At 36.1% G+C, this 23847-nt stretch overlaps 1 protein-coding gene across 2 annotated transcripts in view; it reads left to right on the top strand.

Annotated features, from left to right (window-relative positions):
• Nucleotides 1-13: 13 nt before the first annotated feature.
• Nucleotides 14-23847, top strand: part of Usp37 (ubiquitin specific peptidase 37) — an 89759-nt gene continuing 65925 nt past the window's right edge. The window contains exons 1-3 of one of the 2 annotated variants that reach the window (XM_076866014.2): nt 14-191; nt 9412-9635; nt 20418-20589. In XM_076866014.2, coding sequence (XP_076722129.1) covers nt 9480-9635; nt 20418-20589 — 328 coding nt within the window. In that variant the 5' untranslated portion in view covers nt 14-191; nt 9412-9479. Of the gene's footprint in view, nt 192-4816; nt 4867-9411; nt 9636-20417; nt 20590-23847 lie in introns of those variants that run through there. The other variant, XM_076866015.2, reaches the window with a different exon arrangement.

The raw sequence follows: 23847 nt of genomic DNA on the forward strand, positions 1-23847 counted from the left end.
GCGTGCGTGCGTGCGTGTTTGCGTGTGGTCACAGTTCCCGCCATCAGCCGCTCTCGCTGTGTAGGGGGAGTGAGCCGCCTAGCTTTTCTGGGCTCAGTGACCCTTCCTTCTGTACCCCTGGCTCCTCCCCCTCCACGCGGACTCTGTGCTTCCGGCAGGCCTGTTCCGGGGCTTCGGACCCTCAGCCTCAGGTAAGGCGTCCAGGACAGCTTCTTAATTCAGCCGTTTTCTCTACCCCCCTCCCCCGTGCGGTCCGCCCACTCAGCGTTCACGCTTGTGGAGTTCGCCCCGCCGCTGCTCAGCCGGCCCGCAGCTCCTCTGCACTCTCTGGATTTCACTGGTATCCTATTTGGGTGTTTCCCCTAGACTTTCTCTCTCCTTTGACCTGATCTGTACTGTCACTTGCTCCTTCTGCATCTCAAACCTGGTCCCTTTTCTCTGGGGCTGTCTTCGTCCGCCGCTTGCCCCCTAGCAAGGCCTGCTGTCTTGGACATGATACTTATTCTCTGTCTTGACCATTCTTAATCATTCTCTTAATCGTCTCCATTAAAAGGCATGGAGGGTATTTTTGTCGTGCATTTGCTTGCATCCCACATGTAGCCATCACATCAGGCTGTCAGGTTTACCCATTTTAAGTGATGTCCAAGAAAGGAAATGATAATTCATTGCAAAATGCTGTATTTTGGAGTGATGTCCTGGTATTGCTCTCCAAATTTCAGCTCTGCGTAAATGCCTCTTTATGGGTGGCAATGCATGACAAGTCTTCAACTAGGAGAGATATCAGAGAGAGAATGTTAAATAGGCATTGTATATCGTGGGTTAGAGATCAGGGGTAGTAGAGGCTGGATATGTATATATAACCTGTGTATGAATATATATGTGTATGTCTCTGCCATGTAGATAGTTTTGGGTGAGGTGCTTAAAGTGATAGTAGTGGTAGAAAAGAAAGACACTTAAGGTGGAGCATTTAGATATTCTTGATGTCTAATAACTGGATAGAGGGGATGAATCTTGCAAGAGATGAAAGAAGTCATGCATAGTGTCTGCTGAAAAGTAAAATTGAAGCTGGACTGAGAAACGCAGTGACGTAAAAGTAATTAATAGTCTTAGGGATGTTTGGGTTTAGTCCTAGTTCCTCTTTTGCTCTTCCATTCTTTCCTCAGTTTTAAATTCCACCTATGTACTGATGTGTTATGAAGTTTTATTTCCAGCCTATTTTGTTTTCTACTTCATATCCAAATAGCCAACTGTCTGCTTGACATCTCAACTTTTTTCTTAGGAATTTTAAATTGTAACATGTCTAAAACCAAAGTGTTGGTCATTTTCTTCATACCCAGATTCTTTCTCCTCCAGTGTCCCATTTCATTAAATTGTGTATACATGTCTTCACTAGAAAATGAGTTATTTTTCCTGCCATGCACACATACCCTCTCCAAGTTCTGTCTATTCTACTTCTATTTCGTGAATCTATTTTTGCACATCTCACTATCATTTTTCTAATTCAAGCTACAGTTCTTCCTACCTGGGCTTTATATTTTTCTGGCTCCCAGCATTCTCATCTATAAGATAGGAATAATAAGTTTGTACTTTACTTGATTGTTATGATGATTAAATGAAATAACCATGGTGAGCACATGACACACATAAATTGGTAAGAATTAATTGTTCTTGTAATTGTTGTAAGCTGAACAATTTCAGTACTTTCCTATCTGATTGCCCAATTTTTTTTCCTCATTCTTGTTTCTTTTTACTCTCCTTCCTAAACAAACCACATCACTTCTCCACGCAACAATAATATATCATTTCTTTTCTTGAAATCCTTTATTGTATTTTCCTGTTGCTAAATGCTTATTACATTTAGGATAAAATTTCAAAATCCTTCCTGTGATCTGCATCTGCATAACCTGATTCTTGTTTGCTTCATCTTACACCATCCTTCTTTCTTTCACCTCTAGTAGCCTAGTATACCAAATTATGTTCCAATATAGTGCCTTTGTGTATATTGATCTGTTTACCTGAATTGTTCCAGTGCCACCATCTCCAATCAACTAATTCTTCAATTTTTATCTTCAGTTGTAGTTTCTTAGAGAATAAAAACAGAGAAAAAAAATCTTGATTTTTTTTTTTTTCCCCCTTCTGAATCTTCAGGTCTTAAATCATAAGTTTCATCATGCCCTGTATTTTACTTTATATCATTTTTCAGAACTTGTAATTATAGATTTATTTGTATGTTTATTGGAAGCCTTTCTCATTGGCATGAGAGTGATTATTTTATTTTTATTCCTCAAGAATTTGTTAAATGATCATGTATGTAAGAAATTTAAAAAAAAAAAGAATTTGTTAAATGAAGAAGAAAACTAGAACTTGCTATAAGAATCATCACGTCTACTTTCTGATAGGCCTTGGTAGGTTCAGTGATAGACATACGATGGTTTTGAGGATCTGTTTGCTCACACAAATCTCTTGTGTTCAAATGTATGTTATGATCCTGTGTTTTTGTTTCTGATTTTGAATAATCAATAGTATTTTAATGTGATTTTGAATAACTAGTAGTATTTAATGTAAAACAGGAAGTTAAAAAAGTTGTGTCTTAGAAGTATCAACCTAATGATATTCTTATCATGAGAAACACTTTTTTCCATTCTGCAGACAAATTAAAGGATGCATCCAAAAAAGGGGCAGGGTTTCAGTTTTGAAAACTTTTTTTCCAACTCCACCCCTTCACTGGAACTAGTTAGGAATTGAACCCAGGGTTGCTCTATCACTGACTAACATCCTTCCTTTTAAGTTTTATTTTGAAACAGGGTCTCACTAAGTTGCCCATGCTGGCCTCAAACTTATGATCCTCCTGCCTCAACAACCTAAGTAGCTGGGTTTATAGGCATGTACAACCATGCCTGACATCCAACTTTGGGTACTTTTACACCAAATTATGTTCCACTTCAGGGCCTTTGTGTATATTGTTCTGTTTACTTGAATTATTCCAGTACCACGATCCCCAGTCAACTCATTCTTCAATTTTCAGCTTAAGTTGTAGTGTCTTAGAGAACATAAACTTTTTATGAGATTTTTGTGTCTCATAAAATTATTCAGATTTTAAACTGCTCGAATTGAAGATAAACTTTGTCTAGACAAACATCCTTCTTTACTCTCAACTTTAACACTAATTTTATTTCCATTGCACATTTGTTTTATGACCTTTTTATTAGGAAAGAAAGCCCTTGGGTATCAGAATAGTGGTATATATATTTTAACAACAGGTTAAACTATGAGACCAGTGAAGGTGAGGTTTTTATAAGTAAGAAAAATTCATACTTAGGTCAATTCCTAGTGAATGAGAAATGAAATATTAAAATAATTTTTTAAAATAGAATTTGTGTTGAAAAATAGACAATATGCAAATGTCAGGTAGTTGAATTTATTTTCTAAGTAGTGACAAGCTAGGGAAAAAGTTTGAGATGAAATTAGTACCATCAGTCACAAATATTTAGTACTTACTAAATGTTATTTTGTTAGAATATAAAAGTTCTGTGTCTATGTGTCATTACCCCCACCCCTGCCCGGCCCCTGTACCCCCCACCTTAGGGAGACAGTTAAGGAGACTAGTACATACTTTAAAAAATAAAAAGTATTTTTTCAGAAAAGATATTGTAGTATAAAGGATTTGTTGGCAGAAAAATCCTGAGAGAATGGGGACTTGTAAAATGATTTCAGTTCACTGATGAGGATGAACTGTGGAAGTGAGTTCTTGTCAGAGACACATAGCTTTGTGTCTTATTGATTCTGTATTCATAAATTACTTAATCTCTCTAAGCCAGTTTTCTCATTGGTCAATTAGATAACTTAGTAATGATCCTTGTCCTTTAGTGTTATGGTGAAAATTAAATGAAGTAATGCATGTATGGTACTAAGCACTGTGCTTAGTAAATGTTGCATAATGCATATTTAATGCATTGATGGTAAAATGATGACTTTTTGAATTAGGGTAGTAACTCTGGAAAGATTGGGTTTTAATATTAAACCTGATGTTAAGATTTCTTGCCTGTATGATGGTAGAAGGAGAAAAGTATGAACCTTTCAATGAGGCCGTGGACTGCATCTTCTCTCTCTCACTCTCTCACTCAGTCTCTCTCACACACACACATACATGTATATTCCTACCACTTTGTAGTTTACTCTGAGTACTAAATGATCAGATTTTTAGAGTTGATGTTGTTTCATTTAATTAGGCAGTGAAGGATGTTTGGGTAGAATTTCAGGGCAAGTTCAGGCTTTTAAAAAAGGTCTAAAATTGAAAAATAGGTGTTTTATTTTTTAAATTTTGGAAACAATTTTACTCACCTTATTTGTGTAAACACATCATGAAAGTGATGTTTTAAGACTAAGATGTCATTGTAACCGTGTTTATAAAGACAACAAAGGCTATACTTTTGCTCAGGCTTCTTAGTTTCAAAATGTAGCAGGAATAAATAAATAAGAACAAAAGGCGATCAAGGTGCAGCCTCCTCTGTAGTCCCTTATTTACCACAGCAGATTCGTTCCTAAAATTGTTGATGTGCATGCCTGTATGTGTTGTGCATCATTTTAAATATTTTCAGTAAGTGATTTGTGGTTTGTAAATCATTGAGGGGTTAACTGTTATATAAATGATCAATTTCTTCTTTCTTAAGTTTTAATTTTGTATATTGAATCATTTTTAAAAAGGCACACTTATATTTTCTTTAGCTGAGTTGATGGCTCCTGGAGAACTGGCATAGCTGCAGAATATGAGTAGTTTCCCAAGAAGAGTGCATTGCCTTTGGCACAAGGATCAGAATAAAGGTGAATTGTTATTACATAGGGCTTTTTAGTAAAAGTCACTGAAAAGTAAGTCATGTTTTTGTTTTTGATCTGTTTCCAAGAGTATATGCAAATCTGCGAGAACTGACAAGATTTCTGTTTATTTTTTAGTAATAATTTTATGTTTTAGCATGTTTTCTTGACCACAGAATACCTTCTGAACAATGTTTTCAAAACCGCACCTTAAATGTAGCATTTAAATAAATAAACTGGTTATAGAAACATTTTTGCAATATTATTGATTGAGCTATGATGAAGTGCTGCAACTTGGACCATAATTTTAATTGCAAAGAAGTTTAGGAAAAGGGGATACTCTTAGAACATACTTAGAGAATAATTCATTTTAATTATCCTCTTTCTAATATTGCTTTGATTAGAGAATTAGCATTATAGAGTTCAAGGAAACTTTATCTTAAGTTCATAAAAAGTTTAACTGTTACTAAGTCATGCTTCGTACTGAAAAAGAAACGTAGTTTTTTTCCTGTGACCAAGAAGGGCAAGCCCTGATAATGTGATGAATGTACAAAAGTAGTTATTGTTAATTCATTTAGTGCAAAAGCAGCTAGCAGACTAAATTGAAGCGTTAAAAAAAAAGGTTTATTATATTAGTTCTATTCATTTTTAAAAATGTTTTTAGTTATACATGGGCATAATATTTTATTTCATGTATTGATTTTTATGTGGTGCTGAGGATTGAACCCAGTGCCTCACCTGTAGGAGGCAAGCGCTCTGCCACTGAGCCCAACCTCAGTCCAGGTTCTATTAATTTTATGTCCTGCATGGTTTAGTATTTTTCCTTAGAAGAAGGAAAGGTTTCTAGCAGAAATGGTTAAGAAAATGTTCATTGTCTAGAGTGCACTGAAGCACACTTATAATCCCAGCAACTCAAGAGGCTCAGGCAGGAGGATTACAAGTTTGAGGCCAGCCTCAGCAATTTAGCATGACTCTGTCTCCAAAAAAAATAAAAGGGCTGGGAATGTAGTTCAGTGATAAAATGCCCCTGGATTTCATCCCTTGCACCAAGAGAAAAGAAAGAAAATGTTTAGTATCTAAAGTAAAATTTTATGCAGTTAATCAAAACTCTGCATCAAAATGTTTGAGAGGAATAAACAATTAGCTAGAAACAGAAGTAACCAGTAACATTTTAATTTCTCATTTATTTTAGTGAACTTTGAACTCTTCATCTAAATTTTATTAAATAATGTCATTTTTAATAAGGCAAACTTTAATAATGGGCTTATTTTGGCAGCCTGACCAATAAATGAGACATAAGGAAAGCTGAGGGAAATTGACAAAAGATAAAACTGTTAATATGGAGTTTCCTCATTAAGCAATGAATACCACTAGTTCCAATTTGGGAAAGCTTATTAGGTTCTTAAGTATTGTTTTCTGTTACTGCATATTAATTCATATTAATAAATGATTAGTCTTCCATTGAGTTATTAACAAGATGTTAGGACAGCTTTGCACTCAGTGGGGAAGTTTAGATGCACATAGAAAAAGCTTTAGATGTAATCTTCAAAAAATGAGTTACATATAATACAGCACATAGCAGTACTCTTACAAAGAGCTTAGATATAATCCTACATTGGCCATATAAAAGAGATTTATGATTCTGCTATCTGCTATTGTATATTTTAATAGCAAATTGAATAAAATTAGTGTTATTTTGTTCATTATTCTTGAACAATGCGTTTCTGTCTCCTGTGCATCAGACATTGTCTTAGTGGGGACAGAGAAATTAAAGAACATCTTCCCTGTCTTCAAACTGCAGAGTCTAGATAGACAGACAAAGAAATAAACAGTTTATAATACAATGTGATAACTATTCTGCTAGAGCTAACACACCAGGAAGACAGAAGGATTTAAACAGTCCCATTGTGGATATGGGGAAGAGAACAAGTGAAGAAGTTAGGAAAACTTACTTCAAAGAGTCGAGCCTTGGGGCTGGGGATGTGGCTCAAGCGGTAGCACGCTCGCCTGGCATGCGTGTGGCCCGGGTTCGATCCTCAGCACTACATACAAAGATGTTGTGTCCGCCAAAAAAACTAAAAAATAAATATAAAAAAATTCTCTCTCTTTCTTTCTTTCTCTCTCTCTCTCTCTCTCTCTCTCTCTCTCTCTCTCTCCTTTAAAAAAAAAATAAGAGTTGATCCTTGATTTTAGAGCCAAGAAAATAAATTTTAAGAGGGCTGAAGATGGGGAAAAGAATAAAAAATTTTCTAGACATCCACCACAGAGTGTACAAGTGTATATATGGCGTTAGGGGAAAATTGCAAGCAGTTCAGATGATTGGATTTTGGGGAAGTTTATTGATATTGGGAATAGAGGTAATCAGGGTCTAGATCATGGGACCTTTATATCATGTTAATGAGTTTAGACTTTATTATAAGGACAGAGGAAAGCCATTTAATGATATTTTTAAAATGTGATATGATTTGATCTATATAGTTCATTATAAAACTGTATAAAAAGTATATGGAGGTAGAATTTACAGAACTACCTACCATTTCCAAACTAATACCAATAATCATCAAGAAGGAAATCAAAGAGGGCTGGGGGTGTGGCTCAAGCGGTAGTGCGCTCGCCTGGCATGCGTGCAGCCGGGTTTGATCCTCAGCACCACATACAGACAGGGATGTTGTGTCCATCAAAAACTAAAAAATAAATATTAAAAAAAAAAAAAAAGAAAAAGAAATCAAAGAACTGTAATGTTTCTGGCATGGAATCTATGGTAGAAGAGCAACCACATATTCTTTGCAATATTGAGAAGTAGAGTGCAAATGATTTTAAGGACATACGCTAACAACGAAGCCACAAATAATTAATTTCAAAAAAAATTATTAATACAATTTTTATTCAGATTTCTTCAGTTACTAGTTTGAGCAAAGCATCATATTAATAGAGAGGTCTGTGTATGGTAATGTATGTAAGGAATTCATACATTCAGCCACTTTTACCAATATCTAAATCTGTCCATAGTAGGCATTCAGAAAACTCTGATGAGATGGGTGAATTATAATAGAGAACTTAAAATGAATAACACTTTTTAACTCTGCAAAGTTTTTTCCACATCTCTTTTAGCCCCAGTTTTTTGCTCAACAGTAGCTAAAGGCCTTGAATAGGGGCCCCCCTATGCTGTGTCCTGCCTACAGGTGGATTTTGTTTGATTCATAGTTTTCAGATAAGTTTGAATTCATTGTTCACAATTTAAAATTCACAATTTAAAATTTAAAACTTTTATATAAAAGTTGAGAGTCTTCATTTTCTTGAAAAAGAAGGTGATAAGACAGTGCTAAGTTCACTACTGCTGCATGCTATAATTGGCTGGATTGGGTAGTAATTGTTCATGTTTTACCTAAGTCATTACTTGGCTGTTCCCTATAGGCAGTTGAGTGGGTGACTTTCATTAACATCTTATTTATAGAGGTTTTTGGAGAAAGAGGAATTGTAGACAAGAAATAAATTCAGTTAGTGAACACTGATTCCATTAATACTAATAGTACTGTCAGCTGAGTGCCTAATATATGCTGTTTCATTCTGAAATATTACAATATTTTCTATTCCTGTTTTGTAAATAGAGAAGGTATGTTACAAGTTAGTAATTGACAGATCTGGCTCCTGATTTCTAGACCTCATGTTTTTCCTTGTGTAATTCCTTTTCTAAATTTTCTAGATGAGCTATGTAGGCAAAGGCATTGTTTAAAGACTTTTAATTTATTAGATTATGAGCAAGAATCATTTTAGGGGCAGTGTGTTTTTAAATGTTTGAAATGGTATAAATTCGGCTTAGCAATTTTAGATGGTTGAATATTTATGTATATAACACTTTCTGCTATTACTGTTATTTATTTACTTGCTGGCTTTTGGCAAAGCTAGAAGGGTCTGAGACATCCTATCATTGCTGTAAGTAATTTTTAAGTATTAAAAGTTCATTCAGGAATGTATTTGTCAAAGTTAAAATTGCTAAAGATTCCTTCTAAGAATGGTAATGTTAAATATAAATGGTAGGTGGCTCATAGGAAGAGAGCAGTTTTTGTTCTTCCTAAAGATTAAATGTTTTTCTCAAATAATGTAATTCTGGAAGTTAGACTAATTTGATGATTCTCAAACATTTTTATTCCTTTAATGTCTTCTGTACATGAAGTTAAGACCTATAAACATTCATAAAAGAAGAAAAGAATTCAACACCATTTAATAATGGTGAGGGCAATCACATTGAGAAAGACATCATCTTCTCTTGTTCCTAAATTGATGTATCATTACTGGCAACAACTGTTTATGCATTCTGCAAAATATAGAATTTAGGAACTAATAGGCATAGGTATTGGACTCTTGGCAAAGAAGGAAACATGTACAGAAGAAATTAAATGTGGTTAGATGCCATCATTGAATGTTAGTACCTGCTTTTTTTCTTTGTTACCTATGTTCTACAATTGATAAGGGCCTTGGAGATTGCTTCATAAAAGTGTTTATTGAAGTGGAGAAATACAAGACGGTTCAGTAAGTATTCTCTTTTAAACTCTAATTTTAAAAAAACTTTTAACTCTCTATTTTATTTTCCTTCTTTAGAACCTGTCAGGTGAAGGTATATTTTTGCTTTTTAATTTGGCTAGAAGCAATTTATTTTTAAAGAAAATATGTCTCCCTTGAAGATACATGGTCCTATCAGAATTCGAAGTATGCAGACTGGAATTACAAAGTGGAAAGAAGGATCCTTTGAAATTGTGGAAAAAGAGAACAAAGTCAGCCTAGTAGTTCACTACAATACTGGAGGAATTCCAAGGATATTTCAGGTATTAACTAAATTTTGTTTTTAATGATTCTTGGATCAGGTCCATCAGTAAATTGCTAAAGACATAAGTAACAGAGTAGTGTCTCTTGTTTCTCATTTCCAAGACACTAATACTTTTGTGTACATGATTTATAAAGTGTTTAGCACCAGTATTGGGTATGTATAAGAGAGCAAGAAGTCACCCAGTATTGAAAAGAAAACCAGTGTGCAGGAACTTAGAAGGATGATATCTTTTTAAATAACTGTATTTTTAAGTTATTTAAGAAAACACATTAGGACAAGCTTAGTTAATCCTTTTTTCTTTTTATTTATTTTTTTAGTTGTTGATGGACCTTTATTCTACCATGCGGCCAGCGCAATGGTTTCATTAATGAGGTTCTTGGCATAAAAGTTAGCTAGCGAGATCGAAATAAACACACAGACTCAGTTACCTTTTTCTATGACCAGGTCCGAGACGGCTCCCCTCTCTGGTTCCTTCCTCTAACCGCCCGGCAGGGCAGCAAGGATTACTCAGGGCTAGCAGGAGAGAGAGAGAGCGAGCACGCCAGGGAGTAGCCTTTTATTGGGGAGCAAGAAATTCAGGGGAGAATTCCATCCAATGAAGGTTGAAGGGGGGGCCGTACTCCAAGGTCAGGGTCAGTGATTGGGCCTCCGGGGTCAGTGGTCAGTTACACCCCCACACGGACAGGTTCTCTCATCAGGAGAGGGCCGGGAAAGCTCCGACACAGCCAGAGCGCCTCAGACCCTAACCGGGAGTCACCCAGTCACGTGTGAGAATGGCTCCCGACATATTCCCCCTTTCTTTTCGCAAAAATGAGGCGGCGGTTTACTCTCCGGAGTTTTTGCATTCTTGTTCTGAAGACTCGCCATCCTACAATTATAATGCAATAGAGAATTAGCAGCAAAGAGAATAATCCAATAATGTACCAGGCCGAGTGTTTAAGAATATTTCCAGGGTTGAATCCATTTAACTCCTTCAATATTTGGTTAGCCAAAAAAGAAGGATCTGAAAAATCAGCTCTATTATTTTGAATGTCTTGGATATGGTGATGAAGTTCCAGAACATCCAAGCTATTATTACTATTTTGCCAAATACCTAACAAATGGTTTTTAACCTTCTCCCAATCCCAGAGAGAAGTATTGTACTTGGCAGCTGTAACACACACATACTTATAATTAGCATGGCATTTAAGCCTTTTTTTAAATTTTAAGGCTGAAAGTTCATTACCTATGTCAATAACAGTTGCCTCTAAGGCGTTTAATTTAGTTTCAATCTTTTCATCAATATTTACTTGATTACGCAGAGCCTTGGAAGTATTTTGAGCTAAATTATTAAGAAATTTTGCATGCTGAATATTTTGAGACAATGTCAGAGACGCAGAGACAGTTGAGGCAATAAAAGAGACTAGCGCCAAAACACCAACAATTATAACTCCAATAGCACGTTTAGGTCTTGCCAGCTGGGCATGAATTTGCTGTAAGACTTGTAAACCAGCATCAGCATACCATGGCTCTGAAATATTAGCAGGTAATAAAACGAAAGAGGGCTGATGAAGTATCAGCACTCCTTTTCCTCCATTATACCTAGTAATACAATTGGTTAGGTTACATTTTTTACAAGTAACAATATATCTGTCATCTATCCATTTAACTTTTACATTTCCAATAATTAAAACATAAGGAGATTGGACACAAGCTCATAAGCCATAGCAAGATCCCTCTTTACAGTTCTTGCCAATAAATCTTGGTAAGGGTTTGTCTGTAAAATGTAAGAATTCTGAGGCAGCAATTAAACGCCAAATATCTTTTTGAACACCACCTTTACTATAAGTCAAAATATTACTAACAAATCTTGTAGGTGTCATAGCAGAATTTCTTCGTAATTGTCTCTTATCAATTTTTGGAGACCAGTCTAAAATATACCCACTATCTTTAGACACCTTATGTTGTACAGGAAAGGGATTTATACAATCCATCCATTTAGGAAAGGTGCCAATCTCAATTGTAGAACTATTTGGACAGTGGTGTATCTGTGGAGGTTTTGCAGAAATGACTGGCTTATTATGGGAAAGTCCCATCTTAATTACTGATCTAGTATTAGGCTTTAAATCTCCATAAATATAATTATTTGTCAGTCTAGGTCTACCAATCGCTGTCTTTTTTTCGAATGATACTTTCAGACAGCCAGCATGTTTATCCTGGGACCAACACAAGGGTAATTGGGCACTATAGCCAGAATAATTAAATCTAGTCACATGATTGGGAGTAATATGAGTATCTGTAAATCCTCCCATCATGAATGAGTCATTAGTAAATACTGGAATAGATTCTCCAGTCCACACAGCTGGGTGTACCAGGGGTGGATCTGGGAAATATGTCCAGTAAGTGTCTACTTGATCCCCCTTTACCTGACAGCCCAGTAGGGCAATTACTGTTGTTACCATCATCATTGGGGTCCTGTTTTTTCCTAGGTCTCGAAGTATTCGGGAAGCCTGGGTTGTTAGCTTCTTCACGTCTTTCCATGAAATCAGCTTTTTGGCTGGGTCAATCTGGTCTTTCTTCATCCTTTTCCGATATCTCCTCCTTCTGGATGGGGGCTCCTCTGGGTCGATCCTCAGTCGCTTGAATCTGGGTTCTATCTCCTCCATGTCTGATAGCACGTTCAGGCACCCAAATAGGACGAGAAGAATTTTCTGGGAAAATACAAGCATGCCCTCTGCCCCATATAAGCACCGGGTCTGGGCCCTTCCACTGGTCGGTCTGTAAATCTTTCCACAAAACTCTGCCTAAAGGGCCTGTTACTGAGGGAGACATTTGTCTCTCAGTAGCAGTGTGACCTTCTGCGTCACAGTTTAAAAAATTTAAAACAAACAAGGCATGATTAAGGCTATTTTGGGGAGTCATAAGCCTATCCCCCCTTTTTAATTTTTGTAATTGAAGTTTAATAGATAAATGAGCTCGTTCCACAATGGCTTGACCTTGGGGGTTATAAGGAATTCCTGTTTTATGATTAATTTTAAACTCTTGACAAAATTGTTGAAAAGAAGAGCTCACATAAGCTGGAGCATTATCTGTTTTAATCTGCATAGGGCATCCTAAAACAGAAAAAGCTGCTAGGCAATGAGAAATTACATTTTGAGAATTTTCCTTAGTACGTGCTGTGGCAAAAATAAATCTAGAATAAGTGTCCACTATGACATGCACATAACACTGCTTACCAAATTGAGGAATATGAGTTACATCCATTTGCCAGATTTGATTTGGCTTTAATCCACGGGGATTTACCCCTGATGGCAGAGATGGAGTGTGAATAACACACTTAGGGCATTGGCTTACAATCTGACGAGCTTGTTCTCTAGTAATATTAAATTTTTTACGTAAGCTAAAAGCATTTTGATGATGTAAGGAATGGGAAGCTAGTGCACAGTCATATGAAGACATCTGTTGACAAAAAGTTACGAGTCTGTCAATTTTGTTATTACCTGAAGCTAAAGGTCCTGGAAGATTAGTATGAGCTCGTATATGTCCTATGAAACATGGATATTTCCGCATTAGCACTGTCTTTTGTAAATTATGAAATAATTTAAATAACTCTTGTGATGAAGTATACCCAATAACTGAAGTTTCAATATTTTTAGTAACTCCGACTGCATATAAGCTGTCAGAATAAATGTTAATAGGCTCATTTGCAAAGTAAGTTAAGGCACAAATCAGAGCTTGAAGCTCTGCTCTTTGGGCAGAAGTATAAGAAGTTTGTATTACCTCTGTGTGAACACGACTGTAAAATCCTGCTTTACCTGAACTTGATCCATCAGTGAACACTGATAAGGCTTCATCTATAGGATGGGCACGTACAATCTTTGGAAAAATAAGTGACGTTAATGATGTAAATTGTATAATTTTATCACGAGGATAGTGACTATCTATCTGGCCAGGAAAATCAGCAAAAGCTATTTGCCATGGGCTAGAAGTTTGAAAAAGCCAATTAATCTGTTGAACAGAAAATGGAATAATTATGATATCAGGTTTAGATCCAATTAATTGTAAAATCTTAGTTTTACCCTTAATTACTAATTGAGCTATAGAATCATGAAAAGGAATTAATGTTTTTTGAGGGGAGTGGGATAAATAAATCCACTTAATAACTCCTAATTTTTGTCATATGGCTCCTGTTGGTGTATGTTTAGTTGGAAATATTAATAAATACACCATTTTCTTAGGATCAACTCTAGTAAGCTGTGCATTTTTAATTGCATTTTTAACTTTCCTTAAAGCTGTTTTAGCCTCTAAAGTTAGCTGACGTGGAAAGGTTGGAGAGGGATTTCTTTGTAATATCTGAAATAAAGGACTTAACTCAGAAGTAGTTAGTTTTAAGGATGGCCTCAGCCAATTAATATCTCCTAATAGTTTTTGAAAATTATTAAGGGTATGCAACTCCTTAATTTTTATCTGAAGATTTTGAGGACGGATTGTACGTCCTTGAATTATCTGACCTAGATATTGAAAAGGAGACACTTTTTGAATTTTTTGAGGAGTTATGCATAAACCCATTGCTGTAAGCGAAGTCTCTAACTGAGTAAAAATTTCTGAAAGTACCTCGGGATTAGCATGAGCCAATAATATATCATCCATAAAATGAATAATATATGCATCAGGAAAGCTATTTTTTATGGGATCTATCGCCTGGTCTACGTATTTTTGGCACAGAGTAGGACTATTACGCATTCCCTGTGGGAGTACTTTCCAGCAATATCTTTTAACAGGTTCCTTAAAATTAATTGTTGGGACAGTGAAAGCAAATCTCTCACAATCTCCAGGATGTAACCTTATAGAGAAAAAACAGTCTTTTAAATCTATTACCATCAAGCTATAATCTAAAGGAATGGCTGTGGGAGAGGGAAGTCCTGGCTGTAAGGATCCCATAGGCTGAAATGCATGATTTATTGCCCTTAAATCCTGCAGCAATCTCCAATTTCCTGACTTTTTCTTAATAACAAAAATAGGTGTGTTCCAAGGACTAAGCGTTGGCTCTATATGACCAGCCTGAAGTTGTTCCTCAACTAACCTATGAATTATTTTAAGCTTTTCCCCTGAGATGGGCCACTGAGAAATCCATATAGGCTCCTCTATGAGCCAGGTGATTTTTTCAGCTGTCTTAGGGATCGGGGAAGTACTCAGGGCCCCTAATAAAAATTTTGGCTTGGAGCATTTACTAATCTTTGTCGTGGAGACTGGTTTGTAAACAGATACTCTTCCTGAAGGGTCTCCTTATCATCTCCAGGAAAATACCTTTGACTAACTTCTTCAACTGACCTTATAGAGTTAGGAGTAACTAATAATAATCCCATTTTGGTTAAAATATCTCTCCCCCATAGATTAGCTGGTAAAGGTTCTGTGCTGTCGCCATTTTGAAATTGGGCTTTTGAAAATGGCTGAGAAGAACTCTGAGCCCCTCTAGGAACCTCTTCCAGATTTTCCTCTCCAGGAAGATCGTCTACCTCCCTTGGAGGGCTCTCTAGGACCTCGGCGGTATCTCCTCTCTGATATTGCTCTCCATAATCTTCCTGCAGAGTAGCCTGATTTTGCAAGTTTAAACTTACATTTTTAACTTTGGGCTTGGCCCCTAACGCCTTCGTTTTTAAGCAGCTTAAAGGAAAAGGAATTAACGTAGCCTCAGGCGGATTTTCCATTTGAATAGACTTGATAGCCCCTTGAATGCCTTTTAGCAGGTCTTCAGGGGGCCACGAATTTTGGCCCATATATTCAAAAAGACAAACTTCCAAAGCCGTCCAGGTTCTCTGAATATTATCTATGCCTCCCGGTAATTCATTTGAAAGACAGACCTTTTGTAACTTTCTTCCTAATTTCTCCCAAGTAAGTAAATTTGGAGATTCTTGTTCACAAAACCAAGGACAATATTTACCTACAATCTCTAAGAATTGTAATAACTGAGCTTTCTTTATCTGTTTTCCTTTCTGATTAATTATACTGTCTAAAATAGTTACATTTCCTTATAGGTAGAAGTTGAATTTTTTATTTTAATTAATTTAACGTCTCTTTCCTTCAATATCTTAAGGTACTTTTGTGACCCAAATTGTCACCACTTCCTTTTGTGACCCAAATTGTCACCACTTCCTTTATCTTTACTTTTTTCTTTATCTTTATAGCGCGCGCTCCCACTCAATCTAGCTAATCTAGAATGCCCCACGTTGGGCGCCAATTCTACCATGCGGCCAGCGCAATGGTTTCATTAATGAGGTTCTTGGCATAAAAGTTAGCTAGCGAGATCGAAATAAACACACAGACTCAGTTACCTTTTTCTATGACCAGGTCCGAGACGGCTCCCCTCTCTGGTTCCCTCCTCTAACCGCCCGGCAGGGCAGCAAGGATTACTCAGGGCTAGCAGGAGAGAGAGAGAGTGAGCACGCCAGGGAGTAGCCTTTTATTGGGGAGCAAGAAATTCAGGGGAGAATTCCATCCAATGAAGGTTGAAGGGGGGGCCGGTACTCCAAGGTCAGGGTCAGTGATTGGGCCTCCGGGGTCAGTGGTCAGTTACACCCCCACACGGACAGGTTCTCTCATCAGGAGAGGGCCGGGAAAGCTCCGACACAGCCAGAGCGCCTCAGACCCTAACCGGGAGTCACCCAGTCACGTGTGAGAATGGCTCCCGACACTTTATTTTATTCATTTATTTGTATGTTGTGCTGAGAATTGAACCCTGTGCCTCACACATATGAGGCAAGTACTCTACCACTGAGCCACAACCCCAGCCTTCCTTTTTGGTTTTAACATAAATGATGAATTCATCATTAGGTTAGTATTTAACTTTTAAGAGGATTTACTAGTGTCTTTTAAAGCCAGTGTGTATTTCCTAAATAATTCTGCCAAAAGTCATAGTATGGACTATTTAAGGATAATTGTTCAAGAATGTTTAGATAAATATTTTCTTGTAAGATTTTGAAGGAAACTCTTTATTTTATCACTACAGAAAATTGTTAATTTTGTTTTCACTTTTCTACTACTTCTCTTTTGCAAATATGAGTTACTTATATGTTGAATTTAAGAACATAATGTCTGCTGGGTGTCGTACACATCTGTAATTCTAGCTATTCAGGAGGCTGAAGCAGGAGGACCTTAAGTTTAAGGCCAACCTAGGCAATTTAGAGAGACTGTCCTGGAATAAAAAATAAAATAAAATAAAATAAAAGATCTGGATTAGAGCAATCCTGGGTTTAATCCCCTGCACTACAAAAACAAAACAAAACATAATGTCTCACATTTTTCTGTCCTTAAAAATCCTTTATTGGGGGCTAGGTTGTGGCTCAGCGGTAGCACTCTCACCTAGCATGTGTGCGGCCCTGGGTTCGATCCTTTATTTATTTTATGAAGCAATAAATTTTTAAAAAATTATTTATAAATAAATAAAAATAAACAAAAAATCCTTTATTGGGCCTTTAATAGATGAATCGATAAAAAAATGTGGCATATATACACAGTGGAATATTACTCAGCAATAAAAGAGAATAAAATCATGGCATTTGTAGGTAAATGGATGGAGTTAGAAAAGATAATGCTAAATGAAGTTAGACAATCCCAAAAAACCAAATGCCGAATGTTTTCTTTGATTTAAGGAGGCTGATTCATAGTGGGATAGGAAGCAGGAGAATGGGGGGAATAGACGAACTCTAGGTAGGGCAGAAGAGTTGGAGGGGAAAGGAGGGGGCATGGGGTAATTAATGATGGTGGAATGTGATGATCATTATTATCCAAAGTACAGGTATGAAGACACGAATTGGTGTGAATATACCGTGTATACAACCAGAGATATGAAAAATTGTGCTTCATATGTGTAATAAAAATTGTAAGCATTCTGCTGTCATATATAAATAAATAAAAATCTTTTATTAAAAAAATCTTGTATTGGTTAATTAGGTTATACAATGGTATAATATTTGTTCTAAACTAAAATACTCTGTTGAAGAGCAGTATATAACTATGCTTAAGAAATAAAAATTTTCGTTTGTCTTTGCTTTTAACTAAGAAAATGAATTGTTTGTGATTTTATATATCAGGATGAGTTGGAGGTGTGACTGGTAATTGAAATGAAATATCTACTGATTGTTCATCTCAACAAAAGAAAGTTGTTTTGAAATAGAATCATTTTTTTCAGTCCTCAGCCAAGGTTGACACTGAGTATTTGAATAGTTAAGCAAACATAGATAGGCGCACAATGACTATATTTGCATTCCCAGCCTCATCTCAGTTCTGGGTCAGTTTACATTCAACAGTCATTTTCTAACCATCTACAGGTTACAGTTGTGGATTCTGTGGTAAGGGCTAAGAATACAGAACTGAATGAAACACCATTCCCCTCAGTTAAATGTAACCAAATGCATTTTCAGCTGTAAAAGTATTTTAGTGATACTGAGCTAACAAAAGAAGTGAGTGGTTTGTACTCTGGGAATTTAGAGGATAAATAGGAGTTTTCTAAACATAGTAGAGGTAAGGCAGAAGTAATTTCTCTACATGGACAAACACAAATATGAGTCAACATTCAGGAAATAGGAAATTAATTTAAAATAAGTGGGCAGTGGGGAGTGAGTGGCAGATTTTGCTGATTCTTCTTTGTCCCAAGGGTATCTCAAGTTCTAAGGAGCCTAGCATCTCAAATTAATGTCCTTTGGGGATAGACAAGATATTGAGAGATTAAGGACATGTAGGAGATTTCATGGGAGGTTAAGAATGAAAAGTCCTAAAGAAAGGAAAAGGTAGTGAAAGAAGCAGGAGCAAGAAAGGATTGTTAAAAGACTCAGCTCATTAGATTTAGGAGGTGAGAGAGAAAGAGTCTGGGGAGATTCCCTGTCTGAGAGAATGGCAGTCCCTTTTGTGCATTCTGTGAGGGGTAAAAAGAAAAATTGTGGTTTGAAGATTGAGAGAGATGAATTGTTTGAGATTTCAGGCATTCAGAAGGTAAACAAGCCTGGAGTTCTAACGGAGAGGTCTGGACTTGGGATAAAGAGTGGGGAACTCTTAGCTGGTTGCAGTAGCGCACACCTATAATCCCAGAGGCTTGGGAGGCTGAGGCAGGAGGATTGTGAGTTCAAAGCCAGCCTCAGCAATGGCGAGGTGCTAAGCAACTCAGTGAGACCCTGTCTCTAAATAAAATACAAAATAGGGCTGGGGATGTGGCTCAGTGGTTGAGTGCCCCTGAGTACCAAAAAAATGAGGGATTTAGCTCAGTTAGTAGAGTGTTTGTTTGTCTTGTGTGCACAAGGCCCTGGGTTCAATCCCCAGCACCACAAAAAAGGAGTTAGGGCTGCAATTGTGGGGGCTACATGGGATTTTCAGTTGTTGAAGTGACCAGTTTCAGAATTATTCTCTTGTTAATGAGCAAACTTGCCTACTTACATTTTTTAAAAAATTAAAAATTTTTTTTAAAAAAATGGTAAATAGACTGATGTAATGTCTTTTTTTTTTTTTTTTTTTTGAGTGTTTTAATATTTATTTTTTAGTTATCGGCGGACACAACATCTTTGTTTGTATGTGGTGCTGAGAATCGAACCCGGGCCGCACGCATGCCAGGCGAGCGCGCTACCACTTGAGCCACATCCCCAGCCCTGATGTAATGTCTTTATGTTACCTATTTTTATGTTTTACTAGAGAAAATCAGTAAAGAGTTTTTCATTTTTATCTAAAAAGTGACAAAGAATATTTCTCCCTAATTAAAATTAATGAATGTTATTTCTTTTTTATACTATTTAAAGGATATGTCTTCAGCAAAAGGCAGCTTTAGAAACCTTTGTATAGGCTGGGGATGTGGCTCAAGCAGTAGTGCACTTACCTGGCATGCACGCTCGGCGCTGGTTTCGATCCTCAGCACCACATTCAAATAAAGATGTTGTGTCCGCTGAAAACTAAAAAACAATAAATATTAAAAAATATTCTCTCTCTCTCTCTCTCTTAAAAAAAAAAAAGAAACCTTTGTATATTCTGCTAAGGAAGAATATTAGAGGATAAGGCTGGCAGGGATAATTTAGGTAATAAAGAAATTTTAAGATTTATTAATTTAGTGTTGTCAAAGTTTCATTCAAGAAAAATGAAAGTATTGCTTTACTGTACATTTCCAAGGGCTAAGAGAATCCAAGATGAATTATTAAACCAGTTCTGGAAGTGATAACTATAAGCTAAGAGAGTTCTAGGGTGCCTCATGATTTTGGATTGAAATGAAAGTCAAATAAGTTTGCTTAAACTGTTTTTTAAAAATATTAGTATTGTTGAAAGTTTATTTTTGATGTGTTTTTAGAGTGTGAGGATGGTGGCTTGGATTAATGTATCCTTTTACATTGCAACTACCTAAATGATTTACCAAATAATCTTGCAGAGTGTTTGTTCTAAGAAAAAAAGAAAAAGAGACTAATCCAATTTGGTTTTCTGTCTTGGTGATAGTATAACTGTCCAGGCTCCAAAAATGGTTAGCTCACTGGTTAGCTCACGTAACTTTAGAACTATATCTTAAAATAGGAATTTTCTGCCATAAGAGCAAGAGAGCTAGGATTATTTTCTAAAGTCAAGTTTAGAAGTATGTTTGTATCTTTTAAAAGCATAATCTTTGATTTAAATGTATCAAGAAATGGGAACTCTTTGGTTAAAAACAGATTGAATCAGTATGGAGAAGAGTGAGAAACACTGCTTGGAAAGTATAGAGTTTAGTATTCATTATATAACTTATTGTACTTAATTTATATTTTTGATGTTAAGATAATACTTCTTTTGTTTTTGTCAGCTAAGTCATAACATTAAAAATGTGGTGCTTCGGCCCAGTGGAGCAAAACAAAGCCGCCTAATGTTAACTCTACAAGATAATAGCTTCTTGTCTATTGACAAAGTACCAAGTAAGGAAGCAGAGGAAATGAGGTTGTTTCTAGATGCAGTTCATCAAAACAGACTTCATACAGGTAAGCACTAATCATCCCAGGGTCTGACATGATGAAAACTGATAAAGTATTCAACAAAATATTGGTAAACTGAATTCAGTAGAACATTAAAAAAGGGCTGGGGTGGTGGCTTAGTGGTAGAGCGCTTGCCTAGCACGTGTGAGGCACTGGGTTTGATTCTCAGCACTGCATATAAATAAAAGAATAAAATAAAGGTTCATCAACATCTAAAAAAATATTTTTTAGTTGTCACCACCCCAGCCCCTAAAAAAATATTTTAAAAAACATTAAAAGAATTAATTGTACACCATGACCATAAAGAATTTATTCCTAGGATGTAATGTTCAGATATGAAAGTCAGTTTATATAATATATCACATTAACAGAATAAAGGACAAAAACTGTTGGATCATCTCAATTGGTTCACAAAAAGAATTTGACAAAACTCAACATCCATTCATGATAAAAACACTCAACAGACTTAGAAGGGAACAACTTCAGTGATAAAGACCATATGTCAAAAACCCATAGCTATCATACTCAACAGTGAAAAAACTGGAAGCTTTTCCCCTAAGATCAATAATAAGACAAAGCCTGGGTGTGATGTTGCACACCTATAATCTCAGCTACTAAAGAGGCTGAGGCAGGAGGATTACAAGTTTGAGGCCAGAGTGGACAACTTCTTTATCAAGACCCTGTCTCAAAAAGAAAAAAGAGGGGCTGGGGATGCAGCTCAGTTGATAAAAGTGTTTGCCGCCCTCAGTTCGATCCCCAGCATCAAAAAAAAAAAAAAAAAGAAAGAAAGAAAGAAAAAGGGTTGGAGAAATAGCATGGTGGTAGAGCACCCCTGAATTTAATCCCACTACTTCAAAAAAGAAAAACAAGGCAAGGATGCCTGCTCTTGCCACTTCTAGTCAGTATAGCATTGGAAGTCTCAGAGCAATTACTTAATAAAAAGAATCCAAATTGGAAAGGAAGAAATAAAATTATCTCTGTTTACAGATGATTTCATCTTATATGTAGAAAGCCCTACAGATTCTATAAAAATATGTAACTAGGAAAGGAGGAGGATTTAAATTACAATTGGAAAAGTTGCCTTATTGCATTAATCTTAATAGACTTGCCTATCTATGAATCTGTGTGAATCTTATTCCTAAGTTTTATTCTTCCGTGAAAACTGAGTTCTATAGAAAATCACATAATATACTCAGGTCCTAAATGTTTTTATAGGCATCTTTGTTTCAGGCTCTATCATGAATACTTTTCTAATATTTTATAGTTGACAAAATTTTATTAGAGTATTTCTCAATTTAAGTGTAACATTAAAAACATTAGAAGGGTTGTGAGTGTAGCTTAGTTGAGCACATATTTAGCAGGTACAAGGTACTAGGTTGAATTCCTGTCACCAAAAAATCCCAACAAAATCATAAGCATTAGAAAATTAAAATGTAACAGCATTACTTTTTATATTTAGTTGATAATGCTATTTGGGCACACTGATTTTTTTTTTTTTTAAGTTGTTAGTAGACCTTTATTTATTTTTTTTTAAATGGGGTACTGAGAATCGAACCCAGTGCTTCACACATGCTAGGTAAGTGTTTACCACTTAGCTATAGCCCTAGTGCTGGCACAGCATTTTTATAAAATAAAAACTTTGTGATTGTTTGCCATTTAGTACTTACTCATTCATGCCACCAAATCTAAGCTAAGTGAACTTACTAAGCAATTGGATTTTATTTATTTTTCGTGCTGGGGATCAAACTCAGGCCTCATATAAGCTAGGCAAGTTCTCTGTGTATCCCCCCAGCCCCTAAACAGTTGAATTTTAGAATCAAGAAATTGAGGACAGTACTATTTAAAATTCTTAGGCCAGGTGCAGTGGCATATGCCTGTAATCCCAGCATCTCAGGAGGCTGAAGCATAGAGTCCAAAGTTCAAAGCCTCAGCAACTTGGCAAGATATTAAGCAAGTTGGTGAGATCCTGTCTCAAAAAGTAAAAAAGACATCCCTGGGTTTAATCCTAGGTATTAAATAAATAAATAATAAAATTCTTCAACTATGTCAGGAATTTTGTCTACATTTTTGTTTTTCTTTTAGTCCATCATATCAATGATATTGAGTGAATTGCTGTCATAAAATTGATGTAAGAAAAGCATGTCTTTAAATGCATTGCAGTGGAAAGCATAGTAGACAGGTACCCAAGCTTAAATAACATAATAGAAGACTCTGCTTCAGACCTAAAACAATTTTGGGTTCAGTCCTACCTCTGATTGTTATTTCATTTGTGGATTTAGACAAGTCACTTAACTTAGTTTCAGTTTCCTTGTCTCTAAAATGAAAGTTATGTTATCTTAGTATGGGGCATTTTAAAGAATGAGGGCTCATTTATGTAAAACATGACTGTGTTTTGCAAGTCATTCCTATTATTAAAATTGCTGGCTGTAGGCTTGATACTCATTCTTTGATCTTGTACAACTCATTTTAATCTTTTAGATTTAGTTACCTTAGCTTTCCAAAGGGGATTTTATATACTTTGCAGGGACTAGAATAAGACAATGAATATAAAAATACTTTGAGAAATATAAAGCATTTAATATTAAGTGTAGCATTCAAATCAATGCGAAAAAACACTAACAGTTGGTAAACTCTGTTTATAAACAAAGCTTATAAGTAATCATTTAAGATGGTAAAACAAAATTTTTTATCTCACTTCTTTCATCTAAATAGATTCAGATTGATTGAAAATTTGAATGTGAAAAGCTAAAATGATTAAGTATTATTAAAAGGTGGAGTTAGCTAGGCATGGTGATACAGCCTGTAATCCCAGCAGTCTGGAAGACTGAGGCAGGAGGATCTCAAGTTCGAGGTCAGCCTTGGCAACTTACCAAGACTCTTGACACAAAAAGGTATAGAGATGTAACTTAGTAGTAGAGTACCCCTGGAATCAGTCCCCAGTTTCATCCCCAACACATATATACAATCAAGGCTAGCCCCAGCAATTTAAGGAGACCATATACTGGAATAAAAAAGGTGTGTGGGGACTGGATTACAATATAATCTCTGGTTGGAAAAGACCTTCCTGAGTACTACATAAAAATGAATTGGGCTGGGGATGTAGCTTAATGGTAGAATGCTTGGCTAGCATGTCTGAGGCCCTGGGTTGGATCCCCAGCATCACATGAATACACACAAAAACAAAAAACTCTGGACTGTATAAAAACTTAGACAATGTCTGTATCATGGGGGAAAAAAAGACAAAGGAAGGAAATTATTAGCCAG

This window comes from Callospermophilus lateralis, chromosome 9, assembly GCF_048772815.1.
Source record: "Callospermophilus lateralis isolate mCalLat2 chromosome 9, mCalLat2.hap1, whole genome shotgun sequence".
Taxonomy (NCBI): Eukaryota; Metazoa; Chordata; class Mammalia; order Rodentia; family Sciuridae; genus Callospermophilus; species Callospermophilus lateralis.